This window comes from Panthera onca, chromosome A1 (genome assembly GCF_046562875.1).
Source record: "Panthera onca isolate mPanOnc1 chromosome A1, mPanOnc1 haplotype 2, whole genome shotgun sequence".
NCBI lineage: Eukaryota > Metazoa > Chordata > Mammalia > Carnivora > Felidae > Panthera > Panthera onca.
The window spans coordinates 81,626,094-81,647,247 of record NC_138339.1 but is presented as its reverse complement, the minus strand read 5'-3'; the positions used below and the strand labels follow the sequence as shown (position 1 = coordinate 81,647,247).

Sequence of the window (21,154 nt, the reverse complement as noted above, 5' to 3'; positions counted from 1 at the left end):
TTTGTAGCTTCATGGTTAGAAGAGACCAGGTGGCTGGGTATAGTAGACTGGTACCTGGTTATTTCCAGGAAAAAAAGGGGGGGGGGGGGGGATGACAGTTATTGGCAGGGGAAAGACACAAACAGCAGGTACTAGAGTTACTGTATCAAAGAAAAGGTATACAGACTATGGAGCATAACAGAATAGAAATTTGGATTAAAAAATGACTACAAAATTGAGCAAATGCCAAAGCTTTTAGAAGGAAAGTGAGAGAACCACTGGGAGAATCTGAGAAGTTTTTTCAAACTTCATGGCTGGGCTAATCCACAAGTCTGTCTTTAGCAACAAAAATTAAAATGTCCCACTGAGTTCCATAACTCTTATCATGAAACTGTTGTTCACTTTATTTCCTTTCTAAAATTTATATTCTACAGAATCAAAGTGTATATAGAATTCTCACTCTATCCCTAAATCTGTCCACTCTCCCATGCTGTTTATCTCCCAGTTAAAAAACCACCATTTATATAGTTACTGAGGTTATTGGCATCCTAGGGAGTCAACTGACTCTTCTGTCACACCACCCCACACCCCTCAATATCCAGATAATCACATATCATACTGCTTTCACTTCCTAAATGATCTCTCAAATATATGTCCTCATCTCCTTCCTCTGCTTTGGCTCAATATCACCTTTTACTTGAACTTGTCTTTCAGCATCTATTTTTGTCTGTTTTTGTCTTGTCTTTAACCATTTGGCTGCCAAAACTACCTTCATAAAATGCCAATCTGACCATGTCATTTCCAAACATTTATTTCTTCATGAGTCTCTGTTACTATTTATCTACCACCCAGTCTGAGCTCCTTAATAGGATATATGAGGTTCCTCCCAATAGACCTAGCCCTCACTCTCCACTTGTGTATGATATACCCACTTCTTGCCTAGGCTTGTGCTAAGATTCAGCTCAGGAGCTCTTCTCTCAGGGAACCTTTCCTTTCCCAGTGAGGTTAGTTTAAAACTCTTTTTCTGGGTTCCCATAACCCCTTGGGTGCACCTTTAGTGCTGCCTTTACTACACTGCATGCATAAGTATTTGTTTATATGTCTTCTTCCCCACCAGTTAGTTGGGGGCAAAGACCATGGTCTTACTTTCATATGTATCTGGAACACAACAGATACCTAATAAATATTTTTGGATTTTTTTTTTTTTTTTTTTTAAGAAACTTGGGAGTAGATTACATTCATTCAGATGAAGCCTTATGCCAGGGATACTAAAAAACTAGAGACGTATCTGAAATAGATCACTTAAGAGTCTGTGGAAAACCAGAGGTCCCCAGAGCAGGCAAAAACAAATAACAAAATGAAAGGCGGAGGAAAAAAAAAAAAAAAAAAAAAAAAAGTCCCACACAGCTGTGTGCTGTGTGGTACAAACGTCAGGATGAGAAAATTTCTGACCTGTCTTGGTCTATGTTTAGCCCTGAAACCCAGACCAAGTGGTTGCCTGGGTTTGTGGAACTTAAATTTACAATATACATTTCTTTTTTAAAAGTATTTTCATCTTTATTAAAATACTCACAGAATACTCTGCCCTCACTGAATTCCATTTGAAAATATGAGTGTTTTTAAGACCATTTTGCATTTCAAAGGACTTAGGGAGACTACACTAAATAATTCTAAGTTTAGTAATTCTCTTGGTCAAGTAGAAAGCAGAATTTTAATTAAAAAAATGATTTGTTTCTTGGAAACAAAGCCCAAACTTGAATTCTACAGGGAAAAAAAAAAAATCCTAAATAAAAATGTCAGTTTCCAAATTCACTGCCAATCTTCTCTCCTTCTTGCTCTCCTGGAGTCTTGAGGAAAGCACTCTTTGCATATGCCAGGAGGAACTGCTGCTGAGTGGAAGTTAAGAATAGAATTCATGCATGGCCATCAGCAACAGTTGTGTAAATTTGGGGGAGAGACTGGTACCTGACAGATGTGAATCCTCAAGATTAACATAAATTGCTAAAAGTGGCCTAGGCCCTAGATTTTGCAAAACACATGGTATTATCCCAAACCAGTCAAAGTTACAATGAAAACTCATTAAATTCAATAACATAAACAGTATCAAAGTCTGAGGAATATTTTCATATAGATTTGGAAGTATATTCAATTCTTAAATCTGTTTTTCAACACCAACAGTAATCACACTTTTTTTTTTTTTTTTTTTTTTTTTTAAAGCTACCAAATGCTTTTTCAAAATAAATCTTACAGAGAAATCTACCATGTATTACAAAGAGAGTCAGCACTGCTCTGGTAGAGGAAAGGGATGACAAGGGACTGGGACTGCTGAGGCGGCCACTGTGGTGACATCACAGAACCCCCAGGCTCTGGGGGACCGAAGACACAACATCAAGGCTCTAAGCTAAGGAAAAAGAAACAGCAAAAAAGATGCACAATAGTTGGGGGCTATAATTTTATTAATTACATTTTAGTCACATCTTAAATGACACTTAGAAAAGAGTATACACAAAATATGAACTTTTATGTGCCATATTTTGATGAGAATTAGTGCCAAATATTTGAAGGATACCAAAGATAAAAATTAATGTTCTGCTGCCTTGTTCTCTTTTTTCCTTTTTAAAATGCTTTCTTTGGGGACTGGGTGGCTCAGCTGGTTAAGCATCTGACTTCAGCTCAGGTCATGATCTCCCAGTTCATGAGTTCAAGCCCCACGCTGGGCTCTGCACTGGCAGTGCAGAGCCTGCTTGGGATTTTCTCTCTCCCTCTCTCTCTGCCCCTGTCCTGCTCTCTTCTCTCTCTCTCAAATAAACTAAACTAAACTAAAATAAAATGCTTTCTTTATTATTGGATCCCTTTGTATTTCCAGTTCTAAGCTGGGTCTTCCTCAATGGCTTAAGAAGAGAAGAGTGAGTTTGCACTGCTCTCTTTTCCTCTGTATGTATGTATCTTTTACATACAGAATAAAAGAAAAGAGAGCAGTGCAAACTGGCCATATCTAGCATGCGATATATTCTGGAGCAGACTGCTCAGTTTCCAACGTGGGCCCGGATTCTACCATCTGTGTTACTTTGAGTAAATAACTTAGCCTTATTCATCCCTTGTTTCCTCATCAGTAAAATGTGGATAATGATATTATTCACCTAATAGGACTGTCGTGAAATCTAAAGAAATAGCCCTCCTCAAGGTGCTTGGCACAATGTCCAGTATGTGCCTCAAAATGTTTGCTCTGGTGATATAAAGACACTATTGGGGAGCTCCCACTCTGATTTTCGCTTGTTTGATTCAAACACATATGTAATGATGTGTTTGATTTTTAAAGTAATGTTCAAATGGCAAAGGACCAATGATAAGTGTCCTATGGATAATCAAATATTCTGAATCCTCAGTATTTACAAAAGTAAGGGATTAGAAACCTTCAAGGTCAAACTTTAGTGTTAGCTTAAATAGAAGTCAAGGAAACTATCTGGGAAAACAACAAAAAGACTAGCAAAATTTCTAAATATTTCAAACTCAAAGTACAGAGATATTAGGTACAAGAATGAATAGGCCACAAAAAGGTGTCCATGAAAGGCTGAAAAATTACAGATACCTGGTGCTAATCTAGAAGGGGAGCAAACACTTTTCCCAAGTGCCCTACCTATAAAAAAATATGCTGCCTTCAGAGCCCTAGATAGCAGCTACAGCACAACAAAGAAACAAAGAAAACAGAATTAAGAGTTCTCATGAGGACCAAAACTTTGTGACTTTAAAGCATTCAATCTTCATAAATGCAAACAATATTTTAAAGTTTGTAGGGATTTTTAGTGTCAAAGCTACTGGTAGTCCTAAAGATGAATAAAGCCTATATAGTATTTTAATTTTTATGGATGTCTTTTCAAACAAGTACCCTGAAAATACATTGCTGAGATACGGTCTATTTCATAAAATTTATTTCTGTTCAGTTTTCATATGTCAATTTCACATGCTAATTTTTTTATTTTTTTTTTATTTTTTTTTAAAATTTTTTTTTTCAACGTTTATTTATTTTTGGGACAGAGAGAGACAGAGCATGAACGGGGGAGGGGCAGAGAGAGAGGGAGACACAGAATCGGAAACAGGCTCCAGGCTCCGAGCCATCAGCCCAGAGCCTGACGCGGGGCTCGAACTCACGGACCGTGAGATCGTGACCTGGATGAAGTCGGACGCCTACCCGACTGCGCCACCCAGGCGCCCCATCACATGCTAATTTTCTTCAGGACTATAAAGGAAATAAAATGATTTGGTTTAATGGGTATAAAGCTATTGATATATACAGTGCATCAAGAGCTAAGCTGAATTAGAAACTGCAGTTCTAATCTCTATGACACTTAGCAGGTCTGATGTAAATAAGAGAACATTTCAAATCTCTTAGATCAACTCTAGTGTGGTTGTAAGAAATGCATGACTAAAAAGATTCATTTTTAAGGATGGTGTGCTTGAGCTACTGGCAAAGCCCTCAAATCTTTGCCTTCAAATAAAGGAATATATGTTGTCAAAGAAAGGGCAAAGATTTACATATAGACAGCTAATTACTGTACTTAGATAATTCGTAGCACAAAAGTGTTTAATTATCTTCTAGATGGTTATGTGATTTTGTTAAGAGGCAGAATGACACAACACAGGCTCCTCTAGAACACTGAAACTGTTATCAAGTAGCGAAATATTTTATCCCCTTGCTAATAATTCACTGCACTGACCCATTAAAACAAACAAAAAAGAAAGGCATGGGTTTCATGAAAAAAGTAGGTTTCTTGAGAAGTCTGTAATGTTCTTTTCAGGAAGATAGGCATCTAATGATGAGGATGAAAACTCAAAAGCACTAAATTATGAGGACTATCAACAGTGGGAAAGAGAAACAGTAAAATAGCAAAATATATACAAAGTTAGAGAATTGAGTAATTATTTTTAAAAGTTAGAGAAATAGAGCATTTATATTTCAAAGAAAGTCCTTGAATTACCAAAATAAAATTACCAAAATAAAAAATTTTCCCCACTATATTGGGAAAGATAAATAATATAATGAGTACTCAAAACCACTCCTAGCAATATCAGTGGAGACAGTAAAACATATGACAGTATTTCAACTATTTCTTAAAATATTGCATTTTACCTGTGCCAGATATTATCAAGCAAATCACAATGTCAAACACTTTTTAAACATTACCAAATGATTATTTTTGAAATTAAGAACATGTATTCAGTATTGGTAAGGGAAAACACCTTGTGACAGGTATTTTCAAACAGCTCTGGAAATAAACAGCAGCAGCTTTTGGGGGATAGAGGGGAACATGTGGTAGCAATTTAGCAACAGTTATCAAAAATTTTAAAAACATTCATACGTTCCGACCCAGTAATTCCGCAACTAGGGATCTAACCTGAAGAAATCATTAGAAATGAAAATAAAGATTTACACAAATTGGTTATCAAACCATTACGGTTGTATAGAAACTATATAAGTAATGGGAGAATAGCTAAAGAAATGTTAGTTTATCTATAAAATGAAATGTTAGGTAGCTATTTTTTTTTTTAATTTTCAGTGTTTTTATTATTTTTATTTTTGAGAGAGACAGAGTGTGAGAGGAGTAGGGGCAGAGAGACAGGAAGACACAGAATCCAAAGTAGGCTCCAGGCTCTGAGGTGTCAGCACAGAGTGCGATGCAGGGCTTGAACTCAGGAACTGGGAGATCAGGACCTGAGCTGAAGTCAGATGCTTAACCGACTGAGCCACCCAGGTGCCTCTAGGTAACTATTTAGAAGTAACTTTTCCTATTTCGTGACATAGGAAAATGCTCCTATGTTAAAAAGAAAAAGTAGGATATAAAAAAGTAGCAAATACACCGTGACTACAGTTTTTTAAAACTTAGGTGTAAATATAAAAAAAAAAAGACTAGAAGAAATCCAGCAACACCAGCTCTGTTTTTCATTGTCAGGACATTTACTCATCTTTGTCCTTGTATGTACTTTACATACAATCCTAAAATGTGCATTCATTTGTTTTTCAATCAAAAAACAATAAAGACTGCTTTAAAAATAATTAGATTTTAAGTTATCACAATGACATTTGCCCTTCATGACACTATCACTTTAAATATATTTTTTTTAATTAGAGATTTTTTTTTATAGAATTAGAAATTGTGAAATGTAAGACTATCCAAAATTAATCCTGAATACATGATTATCTTATGCTTCAAGTTCTCTATGAAGGAACAAAACACTACCTTCCTTAAAAAAAAAGATAAAACAAAATACCAAGCCTCCCTAGAACAAACTTATGAATAACTGTGGAAATGTGAAAAACGGAACATTGTTAAGTACCATCCCTCATTCCTAACCTGTGAAAACTGACTTGAATGAATTACCAACACAAGAGAAAATTAACAAGCATTCAAAGAATTTCTTAGTATTAATTAGTAGAGTATTACCATATTTGTGAATATGGCTATGCCTTATATTCTCAGTCCAAAATAATATATCCCCAATATTAATTTATTTAATGATTAAACACTAAGCTGTGTAAATATTATAAAAGATTGCCCCTTTCCTCTATGGCTACTATAAGTACCAACCCTCTAATAATACTACGGGCCCAATTTAGTTATCCTACTGCAGGTTTCTACTGCATTCTGAGTTTATTACCTAAAAATCCCTAAGGATTTTATCTTTTTAAATTCAGCTGACTGCTACTTTTCATTCCCATAATTTGTCCTTTCTAGACAAAACCTATTCCTAGGGCATGTCACAATACTACTGCTCCAAAATGTCAACTGTTAACGCCAAAAGAAAAGTGGCCTTTCCTCCCATACCCTTGTTAACACCAATAAGTCAGCTTGTACTTTCTTTCCAATGGGGAGAAAGATCACAGATGGAGAGAAAACTTTCTTTCTCTATTGATAGATGACAAAGCAACTCTATCAAGTAGTTGACAAGCAAGATATTTAGCTGGTGTCCAGCTATAGATAACTTTTCAAGACCTGCCTTCTTTATTTTCATTGTCAACATGTTTTTTAAACCTTTAATATTCAGCCTTTCTCCTAGATTCTTGACATATTTAAACTTGGCATCTCAAAACATTTATGTTTATAGAGTGATTAGGAAATACAAACATATATATATATATATATATATATATATATATATATATATATATATCTCATGTAAATTATTAGCAATGACATTTTGGTGTAGAGCATTTCATATTTACTTTGTAGGTTTACATTTGTGTTTATGTATTTAAAAAAATAGTATATATAGGATATATTATTACCTACTGATTAACTAGGAAGATGAAATGACAACTTAAAAAATTTCTTACCTACATACATGGACAGTCTTGCCATTTACCACTTACATGTTCTTTTATACCCACTAGGAAAGTCATATAGCCCTTTAGAAGGGTCTAGAATAATATGGCCTATACTTAATTTTTGGTATTTCATTTTGGTGATTTTTTTGTTGCTACCATAAATGAGATCATTTTTATGTTGAAATTCTAATGGCTAGCACTTAGAGAGGCCAGTGATTTTTTTTAAAATTGTATTTATCATTTATTGGGCATGTTTCATGTGCCAACACATTGCTAAGCTCTAACATTACTGGACAGTGGCCTATGTAATTTATCTTTAGATGGGAGATAAGGCCAAAGAAATGATCCAACAAATAACAGGAATTTCAAAATCTGCACTCAATTACATGCCTTCCTACTAGCCTCCATACACAAACCTTCTTTGCTCCTATCTAATGCCAATCTCTCCTCTGAGCTACTATCTCTCCAACCTACAAAGGGGCACTGCTCTAGCAAGTCTTTCTTACATTATCAACTTTTGCTTTCTACTAGATCATTCCCATCCATTTACAAATGTCCTGTTCTTTCTTCCATTTTGAAAGAAATGTCTCTTCGCTTGAGCCACCCAATGGTTTTAAAAGTTATTTCTCAAGTGACTACTTTACTGGAAGAAATCCTTAAGTTTTTAAAGTTTTTTACTTGGTGTACTTGGATTACCTGCAGTTACTGGCAAACTTATCGATTATCCATGGCTTTTATTTCATTTTCTTTTCCATTACTGAGCATTCTCAGAATAATGTTATATTACAGAGAGAGTAGTGGGCATGTGTACTTTATTGCTAACACTAATAAGGATATTTCTATTGTCTTATGACTAAGTGTGGTAATTGGCTATTAGTTTGATAAAGATATTTTTAATAGTGTTAAGGAAGAATTCATTCTATTCTCTACTTATTGCCTTAAATTTTAATTCAGATTTAATACTGAATTTTTATCAAATGCCTTTTAGTATCTGTTGAAATAGTTCTGGATTTTCTCATTTAACCTATAAAGATGACAAATCACATTTAAGGTTAAGGATAATGAGAACAAACTATGTATTATTTGTTTCTACAAAATAAATATAGCTTGAGAGTCATGAAGTTTGATGATAAAATGAATACCTATGAAGTCACTGCCCAACTTAAATACATTAGCAATGATCTATCTAACCATGTGCTCCACACTTATGCCTGCCTTTCTCTATCAAAGGTAACAACTACTCTAACTTTTATGATGATCATTCCTTTTTTTGCTTTCAATAATTTTATCACATGTGTGTATACTTATACAACATATTAATTTTGCTTGTTACTAAGCTTTATAAACATGCTGTGATGCCATCTGCAGTCTTCTGCCCACATGAGTTTTTTCTGTTGTATACTCTTCCACTGAATCAATATGCAGTTTATCTCTATTAGTTTGCCATTATTCTTAATTAGTGTGAACAAAATTTGGCAAAAGGAGCTTCAAATTCCCTAAATGTTAATAATTAAAAGTACCAACACACATAAGTATTCGTAAGTTAACCAGTATTTTTAACAGTTAAAAAAAAATAACTCTTTAAATATAGCTTTGTACCAGAATTCCATCTGTAAATACACCTTTCTTCCTTCTTACTACTGAGTTTCCAAGTATAATTAAATCCTATAAAATGTCCTTTGGAGTTGTTTCTTGAAAATCCTTTTGTTCCAAATTCTCAGATGCCATTGATTCTTGGAAAGCTCCATCCTGACAGAATGAGGTATGGATTATTACCTAAACATCTCACGTATAACATGTCCCAAACGAAACATACCCCCTGTGCCTCCTGTCTCAATCTGGTTTTTTAATCTATTTTGGGTTTGTAGAATAGTCCCATCATCCAACCAAATATTCACCATAAATATGGAGTCTTGACTCCTGCTTTACTTCCTTCCCAAATAAAAAGAGTAAGTCAGGGAGGTACTGAATATGCATGTTACGATGTACGTCTGACTACATGGTTCCCTGGCTAAAATTTTTAAAAAAGAGGATAATCTCCTGCAGTGCTTTTTTAAACCATAGACTGTGACTCACTGGCGGGTCATGACATTAATTTAGTGGATTGTGATTATGATTCTTTTAAAATGAAATAGAATAGAATATATCAAACTACACAGATAATAAATATTGTGCTGTGAAACTTCTGTTTCAAGTTAGGTGAATGAGTACACCTATAGCGTAAAGGTTCATAATGTGAAATGTTTTTTCTTACCATGAATTGTTTCTAAATATGTTTGAAAGCAGTGACTGCAATAGGTTCCACCCAGAAAATAATGAAAACTGTGAACCTTCTCCTGAGAACAGAATGTACATACACACCTTTACATACACATATTTTTATCATGTTCTTCATTATAGTGAACGTAGCTATCATAAGAAAGCCTAGGGAAAAAAAATTTTAAAGTCATGATTTCCAGACCTCATCACAGACTCAGGAAATTTTATAAATAAGAAGCATTGATCTCCAAGGTAAAATTAAAATTCTTTAAGAAGGTGGGAACATTTGATAAACCTGTTTACCACTTTGCTCATGCTGAACTATTGGACTGAATGGCATTTTCTTCCTCCTCTGATCAGCCAATTCCTGGTAATCCTTCAAAGCCCAATTCAAACATTATTTCTTCTCTGAGACCTTCCTGACTTTTGCTCTTCCTCTTGCTGGTTGGGGAGATGCTCAACAAATGTTTACATGAATGAGAGAATGAATAAAATGCTTGGTAAACATTTATTATAAGCAGGTGAGGATCACTGTAGTGATGAGAACAGGCTCTGGAATCAGATGCTAGAGTGGACTGTAGGCTCCTTTATTCACTAATTTGTATGAACTTCAAAAACTAACTTCAGAGCCCTGATATGTATACACACCAGGAAAATGAAAGTATCTGCTTCACAGCATTCCTGTGAGGATTAAACTAGAGTAATATATGTAAAGTGCTTAGTATAGAGTACTTAGCACTAAATATTTATTGTAATAAATATTAATTTTAATTGTAATTATTGAAAAATAATTCAAATATAAATTTGTTTTCAAAACAAATTACTTTTATAAAGACTTTTAGCTTAAAAACAAATTTGAGATTTTAGCTTCAAATTTTTGTTCCTTCCAGTTTAATTTTTTTTTAAGTTTATTTATTTTGAGAGAGGCAGAGAGAGTGAGTGCATGCACAAGTGGGGGAAGGGCAGAGAGAAAGAGAAAGAGAAAGAGAGAGAGAGAAAGAGAGAGAGAGAGAGAGAAAGAGAAAGAAAAAGAGAAAAAATATGTAGGGTTCGATCTCAAGAACCATGAGATCAAGACCTGAGCCAAAATCAAGAATCAGACACCTGACAGACTCAGCCACCCAAGTGCCCCCGTTCCAGTTTAAATCACAATTCAAGAATGGTTGTAAAAATATACTCTTCCCTGTAAATTCTCTAGATTATCTAACACAGGGAGCTAACCATGGAAGCTAGTCAAGGGTGGGGTCAGAAGAGAAAACTTTTGAAAAGATTTTATTTAGATAAAATCTTATCACACAACACACAGACACTAAATACTTCCACTGCTCTGCTGTAATTCACTGAGTCTACAATGCCAGCAATTGTAAGACGATTTATGATTTTATGTGCTACCACATAATATAAAATGCTGACAAACTCTGACACAATACTAAGATGCCAATGAGATGCATTCCAATTCCAAAGACATTAAATGTTAAAGAAAATCTCAAAACACTGTTTGAAATAAGATCTAGGGCTTGGACATATTCTACTAAATTGTTTTTCTTGCTTATTTAAATTTCGACTTTTAAATAAAGCTCTTATAAGCTCATCTTGTATGCCTAGAATAGTGTCTTGAACATAGTAAGAGGTCAAAAGATATTTAAGTAATGCTCATGATCCAAATTTAGGGGTGGTTTGGCTGTAAGAACCACAAGGTGTTATAGAATGGCAAAATATTATTTTCCAGGCTTAAATGAGTGCTATTTAAAAAAAAAAAAAAATTAACGTTTATTCATTTTTGAGAGGCAGAGCATAAGTGGGGGAGGGGCAGAGAGAGAGAGGGAAACACAGAATCTGAAGCAGGTTCCAGTCCCTGGGCTCTCAGCTCAGAGCCCGACTCAGGGCTTGAACCCACAAACTGTGAGATCATGGCCTGAGCTGAAGCCTGATGCTAAACCACTCAGGCGCCCCAAGTGAGTGCTATTAAAGTGACAATTTCTGTAACATAGGTGACTCAACTTCACAAGTTTCAGTTTTTGGTGGGAAACAAAAAGGCAAAGCCATCAGTGGCAGATTTTATTGACAACCAGATGATGTCAGTTAGGAACAAGAGCTGGCATTTCAAAGTCCTATTTACCTTTGTCTACACAGTATCTACTGTGGTGCCTGGTACACAGTGAGTATTCATAAATACTTATTGAATGCAGACAGTAAGCTTAACTCACTGCTAAGAATGCAATTTATGGTATTTGTGGCTGCTTCAGATTTCAATCATAGTTCCAATTGCTGCTTTCCAAAGTAACTGCAGTTTGGTGAAGGACACAGCAGAATGCCTGCATTCCTGTTTGTCATCATATTTCGGGAGGCTTGTCCTGCTGTAGCCTACATTTGAGTCTGTGTGAGGGTGTGGTAAGCAAGCACTTCGAGATAGTTTCTGCACGTACCACAAACAAAGTCAAAGTCATCTTCCCACCCTCTGCCATCTTGCACTCTTCCAGAGCAGGGGATGGGCCTGGTGCCTGGTGCCTGTAGTGTTAGCCAGCCATCATGTGAGGCATGGATGGTGAATTTAGCTCACTGCTCTCCTTCTTTAGAAACCCTGAAGCTAGGTCTTATCTAGAAGAAAAGGAGGGCAGAGGTGTGGCAGCATAAAATATACAAATTGGTCAATTTACAATAGCTTCAAACTGTGTCTGATTCAATTATTGCGTGAAATAAAGTAAGTTTCTACAATGTCAGCCCATATTCCTGGTGAAATGAGATTTTATATAGGTATAAGTTTTATGTCATATATTATATGATATGCAAAATTATAATATGTTATATATAATATAATCTTATATATGGAAGTTAAATATTTCTTTCAAATTAAATTATTGTATTAATGTCTTAGTAAATTAACACATGGTTGAAGAGTTATAATTCAATCAAATATTAAAATGCTATCTATTCATGTCAACCACTGTAACATTAAAAAGATTAAAGCACAACTGCCATTACAAAAAGATATAATTTTAACATCCTTCTAGTATTAATTACACTCAGAGCTGAGTGTATAAAGGTAGTTGTTAGTCAGCAACCTTTGAGCAGACTGACTAAACACAACCATTGGCCAAATCAGTGGGCTAGCCAAACCAAAAACAGCAGGGGAAAGCAGTCAGAGTACAGGCGTATCATCTAAGAAGGAATGGCAGTGTTGGGGATTTATTTTTATCTCTGCTGCTGTTTCAAACGGATAGTTATCTCTGCTTCCCAGGTAGCAAGTACGTTAGAGAAGGGTAGTTTGCAGAAAGCATTTGTAGGTGGGTTGAAATTGCCTACTAATTTCAAATACTGTATAATTTAGTTTTTCAGACCTGATCTCCCCAGCCCCGCAAAGAAAAATAAGCAATTGACAAAGTATTTCTGAATGCTTACAAGAAAAATGCAACCCTCTGTTCTTTAGGGTTAATGACTCTACTGCAAGAGTTTTATAGCATTATTCAAGCCTTTAAAGTTAGCAGTTAAATGCTGATTTAATCTTCAGAAGGTCACAGTGCCTTTTGGAAGACATACATTTAAAACTTGTTTGGCTGGCTATTCCTTGTTCATTCCTGGAAACGCATGTGTGACTCACTATTTTACAGGAGACACTACATGGTACTTACAGAAAATATTTTCTATTTTCAGGTCTCCTCTTAAAAATAATTTCTAGGGGAGCCTGGGTGGCTCAGTCAGTTAAGCGTCCAACTTCAGCTAAGGTCATGATCTCACAGTCCGTGAGTTCGAGACTCGCATCAAGCTCTGTGACAGCTCAGAGCCTGGAGCCTGCTTTGGATTCTGTGTCTCCCTCTCAATCTGCCCCTCCCGTGCTCATGCTCTGTCTCTCTCTGTCTCAAAAATAAATAAAAACATTAAAAAAACATAATTTCTAAATTATGTATGCTAAACTAGCTTCTATTTTCTAAAGCCTCTGGGACTGCTGATTCTGAAGTAACCAATTTTATTAGAAAATTTTGGAACATTCTCACAACAAATACTGAAGTCTGGAATCCTATTTACTGTGACAAAGTTAACATTATTTCTTACTGCCCTGGGGTAGTCATTCCCTGGACATGAGTCCCTGAGGCTGCAGCCAAGTGCATTCTGCAAGGCCACCAAAGGCCCATGGGATGTGGTCATTATTTGCCATTGAAAACCTTGCCATTTCACTTTTTATCTGAATGATACCACAGATTTACCTTTTTATGTATATGTACATAGATTTTAGTAGGCCCTCAGGAATTTTACATACCTATCACCAGGATGTGATATTTTGCATTTAATGAAATCTTTGTTTAAAATGCTGATTCATACCAATCAGAAATATACACATAAGCCTTATTTCCGACAGTACCATTTATATAGAAGTTCTGAATGGAAGGTTCTGGATAAGTCCTACATTATTAATTCTTTCCTGAGTATTAGTGTATATGTGTTTGTCAGACTCTGAGTTCCCTGAGGGCAGAACCCATGTCTTACACATCCTTGTATCTTTGCACACTAAGCACTTAGCAAAGTACTTGGCACCAGTAAGGACTGAAAGAATGTGCAGTAAATAAGAAATAAATAGCACAACAAACCTTTTAGCACAACCATTGATTAGAAATGTGTTTAAAATTAGGTTAGCACATAACTGCATCAGTGACAACTGCCATCACTTAAAATCATGAGTTCAGTTGCTCCCAGTGCCTTTCCTCTCAAAGCTGTACAGTATACTGGGGAGAACTTCCCCTGATGGTGTCAAGACATACACCGTAACTATGCTCTGTCTCTGTTGCGTCTTTAGACAAGAAACTTTCAGCAAACATAAAAATACAGAGTGTAGTTTTTAAAATTTCACTGGAACAAACACTTTTGGAAATTTTTCCCCTGCTACATTTGCAGAATCCAGCTAAAATACAAGATAACTGTATTTCTATATTTCTATAAAAATACAAATGATTTGTATTAAAGCTTACCTGACAATCAGGAGATGGCTTTTGGAAACCAGGTACATTACACCAACACAACTCTCTGAACATTATAACTTAAAACACCTTATTACTATAGCCCATGTGAATCTTTCCTGCTACCTTTTCTGTTCAATTAGAATAATCTGTAGAAATTTATAATCCTAATAAACCTTTAGTTATGAGTTTCCTAGGTATCATCAGAACTGTGAGGATAATTGGTTGATCCATACCCTTCAGAATCCACAAGGCATTTTTGGCTGATTTATTCAGCTCCTGATATTTATGAGTTTAGAAATCATACTCAACTGCTCCCATAGATATTTCCTCATCTTTCTGAATCCAGAAAATGCCTTCAATGACCACTCAATTTACTGAGCACCCTCTTCCACTAAGAGAAAGGGGTGAGATGGATTGTGAAGGACACAATTTACATTTTTTTATGATATAAAAGCTGCAGGCCAACTGCGGTGATAAAAATCTAGGTAGTCAATGGTTCTCAGCATTTTCACTCCTTAACAGCATACTGCTATAGTTTGTTTAATGTTCCAGGCTACATTTATTTAGAGGAAAATTCAACCTTAGAGAACATGTTCAGGCACAAAAATAAATATGCTTAAAAGTTAACCTGCCAAGACCTAAATTCTGACCTTCTAAAGACATTACCGAGGCAAGAAAAATCCTATAATTAGTTACTAGGAACAGCAATAGCCACGCCGTGCTTAGCATCAGGGAAACGAATTACTCTTAACACTAAATATTCACTTTTGAAATGATGTTTTAACAGTACTTCAGTTTTAACAGTACTTCATATGTTTCAAATATGCGTACATAGGACACTACCATGATAGTTCATGTCTATTTCCAATCACATATGATGTAAAAAGACTATAAATTTCTTAGATTCGCCAAATCCTTTCTAGGAAAACTTTCAAAGTTTCTGAAACATTGTATTAAAATATAACTAAAATTTCTCATTACGAAAAACTATCATTTGTGGGAAATCTAAATTTAAACCTTCTTAAAGCCTTCTTAAAAGTTCTAAATATTTTCCACATAGGAAAACTGTAAGCATACTTCTTCAGAGCTTTTAAAGCAATCAGCACAGGCAATGTTAAATTATCATGGCTCTCGAGAATAACAGAGGAGCACTGTACATAAGACCCTCACATTTGTGGCTCTGCGTACTCCCTGTAGGCTGTGCCAACCCACTCTCTCCCCTGTAATGACTCTTTGTTTTTACTAAGTCCCAAAAGGCTGGTGAGAGCTCTGCAAAGAGAAGGGGGGGAAGGGTGAATGGAATGCAGCTGCAGGCTCAGAAACAATGCTGAGTCCATATATTTTGTTCCCAGTTAGAATAATAAAAAGGGGGCCATGGGTGGAGGTGGAGGGGTAGAGGAGACAGAAAGCAAAGTAAGCAAGGTAGGACCAAGTATTCCATTGCTCTCAGTCTACACCCTCCTGCACCAACACCCGACCCAATCCAAAAGCCATTCATTTGGATTAAAAAAGCTTATTTGTTAAAATTCAAACACCATTAAGATTTAAACCTATCAGTCATTTACATCTAAGTTATCTTTATCAGTGAACTACACCCAGGCAAGGAATGCAGTAAGGAGAGAGAATGGAGCTAGCAAAGATACACTGTGGAAGCCTGGACACATGAGACAGGAAAGCTTGGGGGAGGCAGGTAGAATTCAGAAAAGGATGTCCAAGTTCTCAAATAAAAACAGCCACTTTTGCAATGGTGCCTGGGGCCTTTTTGGGGGCAACTGGGATGCCAGAAAAAAAAAAAAAAATTCTTTCGAAGACTGCTAAAAGCTGCATGTGCCTGAATCAAGAGTTTGGAAGGCTGCACATGTTGGTTCCTCATTATTCAGTCTAACTTGATGCCTCCCTTCTAAGAAAATGTTCTTGTCTTGCACTTCCCTGGCCTTCATGTTCTGATTGGGAAAACAAGGAATTAAGGCAAGAGGCTGATCCCAAACAAGGTAACAGCTGCTAGTGAGGGAAAAGCAGCTCAAACATTACTCTCTTCTCCCAGGTCTTGCCCTCTCATCTCAGATAACCTTTTATCTGAAAATCCTTGGATCCCTCCAGGGCTCACCTGAGGCTTGCCTCTGGAACACCCTTTCAGATATTAGTGATACCATTAAATTTTGTGAGAAAACTTAAGAAGCCTTAAGTAAACAACCAAAACCAATACCTCAAAAATAGAGTCAGCAGGTGCTAAAGACCACCTATGAAGCTATAAAACAAAATTCAGAAGAATGCTGATAGTAATTAGGATCCTATTCATGAACACTCAGTTACTAGGCAGAGAAAGAAAAACAAGACTTCATTGTAAAGCTATCATGTAGAAGCAAAGCTCTGAAGTCCACACACAAACACCTCCTTGAAGTTAGCATTACTTAGAAGTACTCTTAGTTGGTATTGAATGATATAATTAATCTCTTGACTCTTGAAATGTTTTCAAGTTATAAAGTTTAGAAAGACTGTATTTACATTGAGTTTTTGCATTTTGTGACAAACAAAAATTCACAAATGTAGATCTACAATCTATTTATAAATGTAGGAATACGATCTCTCTCCCTCAGGTTGCACTTTTTTTCCACAGCTCTAAAATCCATTTACAGATATTCCAAATCTCCATACTATAGTCAATATATAGACACAAATTCAGAAACACATATTAATTTAAGGGAATGGATGATTGAGTCTTTATTATTAAACATTAATAGTAATAACTTTAAAATAATACTGATAACACTCCTGTAAAGTTTATCATCCAACATAAACATAAAATTCATAGATATATTTTATTAGGAGTTTATTATGCTTTTAAATGCAACAAAAAAAAAAAAAGACACAGTACTTTGCTTATTCTGTGTACTGGAAAAACTCAAATTTCTTTGTACATTTTGTTTCTTAGTATGTATAATCCAAGAAATTAAGTCTACAGATAGCAAAAGTTCACTAATAATAGCAATCATGTAATCAGAACTTGCCTGAAATTAATTCCTCTTATGTTCGGTCAATTGTGGTAAAAGAAACAAACAAACAAACAAACAAACAAACAAAACGTTTCTCATAATACTGACCCATGTGTTATACTTTGAAACAAGGTAAAAAAAAAAAATCCTATTATTCATGATTTAGGGGGGAAAAAACTACTCTCAATAAGTCTCTGAATTATTTTTTAAATAAATCAAGAAAAGATAATTCAAGTGTATTAAAGGTGTCAGAAATTTACATTTAGTCATGAAGTTCACAAAATATGAGTGATCTTATATTTAGAGGCACAAATGAAAACAAATTTTAAGAGTTTCAATATAATAGTATGTGAGAAGAATATTAGATTTTCTTGCTACATCAGTAAGAGTACTCACCCCTTGGAGCCCTTGGAACTGAATTGAAGGTCGAAAAGGAATTAAATTCTATTAAAAGAAACATAAGAAAAAAACAGGTCAACCTTGGTTATTGTGTCACAGAACTAAATGTTTAAACTTTAAATCTGTGTATCTGGTCAGTGCTATAGTCTGTGAAAGTATCTTTTCATTATATACTTAGTTTACATATCATCATATTAAAATGCCTTAATGAACAATACCACACACACTGTTGACATTTCTCTGAATCACACAACCACAGGTATATTTTGGCAGTGTAGTCAGGTTTTTTTAAATGACTGACACAATTTGGCAAAAAATGATGGCTGCACTAACTCAATGTTACATTAAAAAAACATATCTTGCTTAGTTTCTAAATATGTTTTTAAAAGGGGTAATGAGAGGGAAGAGCTAATTGGAAGAACTTTATAAAACTCTAACAGGATGCTATAAATGTAAAATTGAAGTATTTGATAATGAACTGTGGTTCCCAGGTTCTCACAATTTACCAGAGGTTAGTTTCTACTTGAGGGTCAAACAGATGACCAGTTTTCTCACAAGATTTTCACCAGGAGAATATAATTTCTAGAACAATTTTTTTTATGAGCTTTGTCCTCCTCATAACTTTAATATTTTATCATAGAGTTGTGTATTTAGAAGAAATGCGGTAATTGTGAATATCTGCTGTAGTCTCAGGCACGATTTCCTGTATCCAAAGTCACCAGTATGTTTCTCTACCGGAATGCTTTTCTGCACTCCTGTGAGGCTAGTTTTAATTTCCTCCTTGACTCTTTGCAACCCAGAAGCTGTCTTCAGCTCACCACTGGAATTTGAAATTCTCTATCAATGTCATCAGTTCTTCTTGGTCAAACAAATGCTAACTTCTCTCAATTTTCAAATCGCTCACTTCTCTTTTGGAGATCACAACTTCCTTACACTTAGAGACACCAGTCCTCCTGGTTCTTTTATCATGTCTTTCATTTCAAAAGCAGTACTCTTTGCTTTCCGCTTTCTGGATCCACTCTCCCTCCTGGAGGCTCACCTCACCTGTTTGGCGATGACTTTGAATCTCTATTCCTCAATTCTCTTCTCTCCACAGCCTAGTACTTATCACTGCCCAGGAACATTTTGCATTAGAAACTCTTAATAACAGCAACACTGGCAAACTAACTTCCCTTCCCCAGCCCTCCCTCAACCAAAATGGCACCGGTTTCCTACTTTTCTGGCAAGGGTACTTCTATCTTTTTGGTTCTCTGGGTTCGTAACGTTAAATTTAATTTCTAGTCTCTTTTCCCTCACCCCACCCATATTCTATTAGGCCACTATACACTGCTAGAATTACAGAATTCTGAATCATAGATAATACAGTCAAGGCGTATCCCCCACCAGCCCTGCATCCCATTCATTAATAACTAAATTGGCACCAGAACCCGGGACTCAATCCTATTTTGCCAGGCTCTTTTTCTTCTACTACCTTGTGCTCCACACACATCTGCTATGGGAGATTCAAGAGTATGAGGGCCCATTCCTTCATGCCAGAGTTCACAATTTAGTTGGGGAACATGTGAGAGAATGATTAAATACTAGGTTAAGTACCACTAAAAATTCTCAAAAAAGGAGAAAAGAATATGGGTTAGAAGAAATACTAGAAAAGACAAAGAGCTTATGGAAAAGATGAATCTTAGTAGCAATTTTGAAAAAAACAAATTCAAGGAAAGGGAGTGTCCTCAACAAAAAAGCAAGGACATAGGAATGGATATTGTGTGAGCAAAGGGCAGGTCTCTGTGTGTATACAGAGTTCTTTCACACTTGAAATACAATACAAAGGATGAGAATTGGACCTGCCTAATCTTTCCTTGACCTCAAAATTTGTCTTCAGTTTTAGCTTCTATACACTACAGAATAAATAGGACAGTAATTTAAATTTCAGATCTCAGGATTTCAAAAGGTTTATCACCCTGTGAAATAACCCTGCCCTAATCTCCTCTATTACTCCCTCAGGGATGGTCTTTAAGTCTTGCCTTTGACAAGATAAACAATTGGAGGGGCTTCTAATTTTTGGAATAACAAAGTGAGTTGCTGAAAGAAGTGTTTCAGGGAAAGCAGCTCTTTCCGTCATGTGTAAGAAAGAGGGAGAGAGATGGATTGAGGCTAGGGAAAAAGATTAGACATCAGTTCCAGGGGATGCTTTATTTAGAAATACTCTGGTGATAAAGGCCTAAATTAGTATGACTTCATCCACAGCAAACGAGATGGTGGAATGAGCAGACTTTCCCAAGGAAGAATGATAAAATGTGCTGAAAGCTTGAATATCAGGCACCAAAGGAAAATGAAGCAAAAGTGGCTTCAGGGCTCTGAATAATCATCTCTGGCCAGTCAGCCCCAAATTGCCTCATATTAGGCTCTTAGTCTCTGCTTTGAAAACCCCTGGACTGTTTCAGGTCCCTACCACTGAACACCTAGATAAAGGCCTTCCTTCAATTCCTTCCAAATGCTGCCCATCATTCAAAGAACTAGCAGAAGCTCTCTGGGATACCATCTCAGCATAGCACACAGACTGCAGTGGGTTCCTTCTCAGTGGGCTCTATCAAAGCAAAGCAAACTCCTCCACTTGGAAAACAGCCTTTCCATCTACAGGACCAACCAGTTTCATCTTCCACTTCCTCTCAACTGTGCCTCAGCCACTTTTCTCTTTCTTTTTCTAAGATTTTATTTTTAAGTAATCTCTACACCCAACATGGGGCTCAAACTTACAACCAGGAGAGCAAGAGTCACATGCTCCACTGGGCACGCCAGCCAGGCACCTCTTCCCCTCTATTACCTCCTTCCTTTCCTTCCAGATGGCATGCCTTCCCAAACACTGTTTTGTCAATCCATAGTAATAACGTATTTAACATTCAAGTTTCAGCTAGGCCTTCCTTTGGATAAATCAGGAATCAAAGACTCAAATGTATTTAAGGACCCAAGGCAGATAAATGTGGAAGAGACAATGTCATGCAACAAGGAGTGGCAAGTACCGGGAGAATAAATGCCCATCTCAGAAAGGATTCAAATTTTAAAATGTTAAACCTTTCCCATTCAAACCAAACACTGATGCCACCATTTTGCTAACTCTGAAATATGCCCACTTTGAGCTAACTCTCATAAGCTGTTGTTTTTCCAGATGCCTGTGCCTAGTAGGGTTCCAAAACATTGGGGGGTGTATTATTTTCATAGGCTGCTTTACTCCTGGTTGTTATGATACAGAGGAGTCT

The 21,154-nt window shown here is 36.0% G+C and overlaps 1 protein-coding gene across 1 annotated transcript in view; it reads right to left on the bottom strand.

Moving 5' to 3' along the window:
* ELL2 (elongation factor for RNA polymerase II 2) overlaps window positions 1-21,154 on the bottom strand; it is a 73,080-nt gene that overhangs the window by 37,637 nt on the left and 14,289 nt on the right. The window contains exon 2 of the mRNA XM_060635339.3: window positions 17,901-17,948. Within this exon, the coding sequence (XP_060491322.1) occupies window positions 17,901-17,948 (48 nt within the window). The remainder of the gene's footprint in view (window positions 1-17,900; window positions 17,949-21,154) is intronic.